General features: G+C 46.6%; 1 protein-coding gene across 1 annotated transcript in view; it reads right to left on the bottom strand.

Annotated features, from left to right (window-relative positions):
• Positions 1-957, bottom strand: part of LOC111615287 — a 13,584-nt gene extending 12,627 nt beyond the window's left edge. Inside the window, exon 1 of the mRNA XM_023356710.1 lies at positions 90-957. Within this exon, the coding sequence (XP_023212478.1) occupies positions 90-953 (864 nt within the window). The 5' untranslated portion in view covers positions 954-957. The remainder of the gene's footprint in view (positions 1-89) is intronic.
• Between the last annotated feature and the right edge of the window lie 78 nt (positions 958-1,035).

The following is a 1,035-nucleotide window of genomic DNA, read 5'->3' as shown; positions in this document are numbered from 1 at the left end:
CAGAATTTTATAATTATTCTAATAAATTTTTGAATTGATGTTCAAATTGATTTTATCGACGTATATTGTTTTCTTTTATTCCTCCTCACTTCGTCTGCTCTTTGTTCATTCAGAGTTGGACTTCGGTTTTGAACTAAGGAAGATCCTGCCTGCATCATCCCTTCTTGAGTGTTAGCTGAAGACAGTCCTGCCTGCAGCATCAATTCGTGAGTGTGAGCTGATGATAATCCTGCCTGCATCATCGATTCGTGGGTGTGAGGTGAATATCGCCCTGCCTGCATCGAACATTCATAAGTGTGAGCTGAAAACGGTGCTGCCTGCATTATCTCTTCGTGGGTGTGAGCTGAAATAGTTCCAGCTTGCGTCATCCCTTCGTAAATGTGAGCTGAAAGTGGTCCTGCCTGCGTCATTCCTTCGCAAATGTGAGCTGAAGACGGCCCTGCCTGCGTCATCCCTTCGTAAACGTGAGCTGAAGACGGCCCTGCCTGCATCGAACATTCATAATTGTGAGCTAAAAACGGTGCTGCCTGCGTTATATCTTCATAGGTGTGAGCTGAAATTGTTCCTGCTTGCCTCATCCCTTCGTAAATGTGAAATGAAGATGGTCCTGCCTGCATTATCCATTCGTGAGTGTGAGCTGAAGACGGTTTTGGCTGCATCGAACATTCATAAGTGTGAGCTGAAAACGGTGCTGCCTGCATTATCTCTTCGTGGGTGTGAGCTGAAATAGTTCCAGCTTGCGTCATCCCTTCGTAAATGTGAGCTGAAGATAATCCTGCCTGCGTTATCCCTTCGTAAATGTCAGCTGAAAGTGGTCCTGCCTGCGTCATCCCTTCGTAAATGTCAGCTGAAAGTGGTCCTGCCTGCGTCATTCCTTCGCAAATGTGAGCTGAAGACGGCCATGCCTGCGTCATTCCTTCGTAAACGTGAGCTGAAGACGGCCCTGCCTGCATCGAACATTCATAATTGTGAGCTAAAAACGGTGCTGCCTGCGTTATATCTTCATAGGTGTGAGCTGAAATTGTTCCTGCTTGC

The sequence above is a fragment of the Centruroides sculpturatus genome, unplaced genomic scaffold, assembly GCF_000671375.1.
Source record: "Centruroides sculpturatus isolate CEXI.00-Female unplaced genomic scaffold, Cexi_2.0 scaffold161, whole genome shotgun sequence".
Lineage (NCBI taxonomy): Eukaryota > Metazoa > Arthropoda > Arachnida > Scorpiones > Buthidae > Centruroides > Centruroides sculpturatus.
The sequence above is the reverse complement of the archived record's forward strand: the minus strand, read 5'-3'. Positions and strand labels throughout refer to the sequence as shown.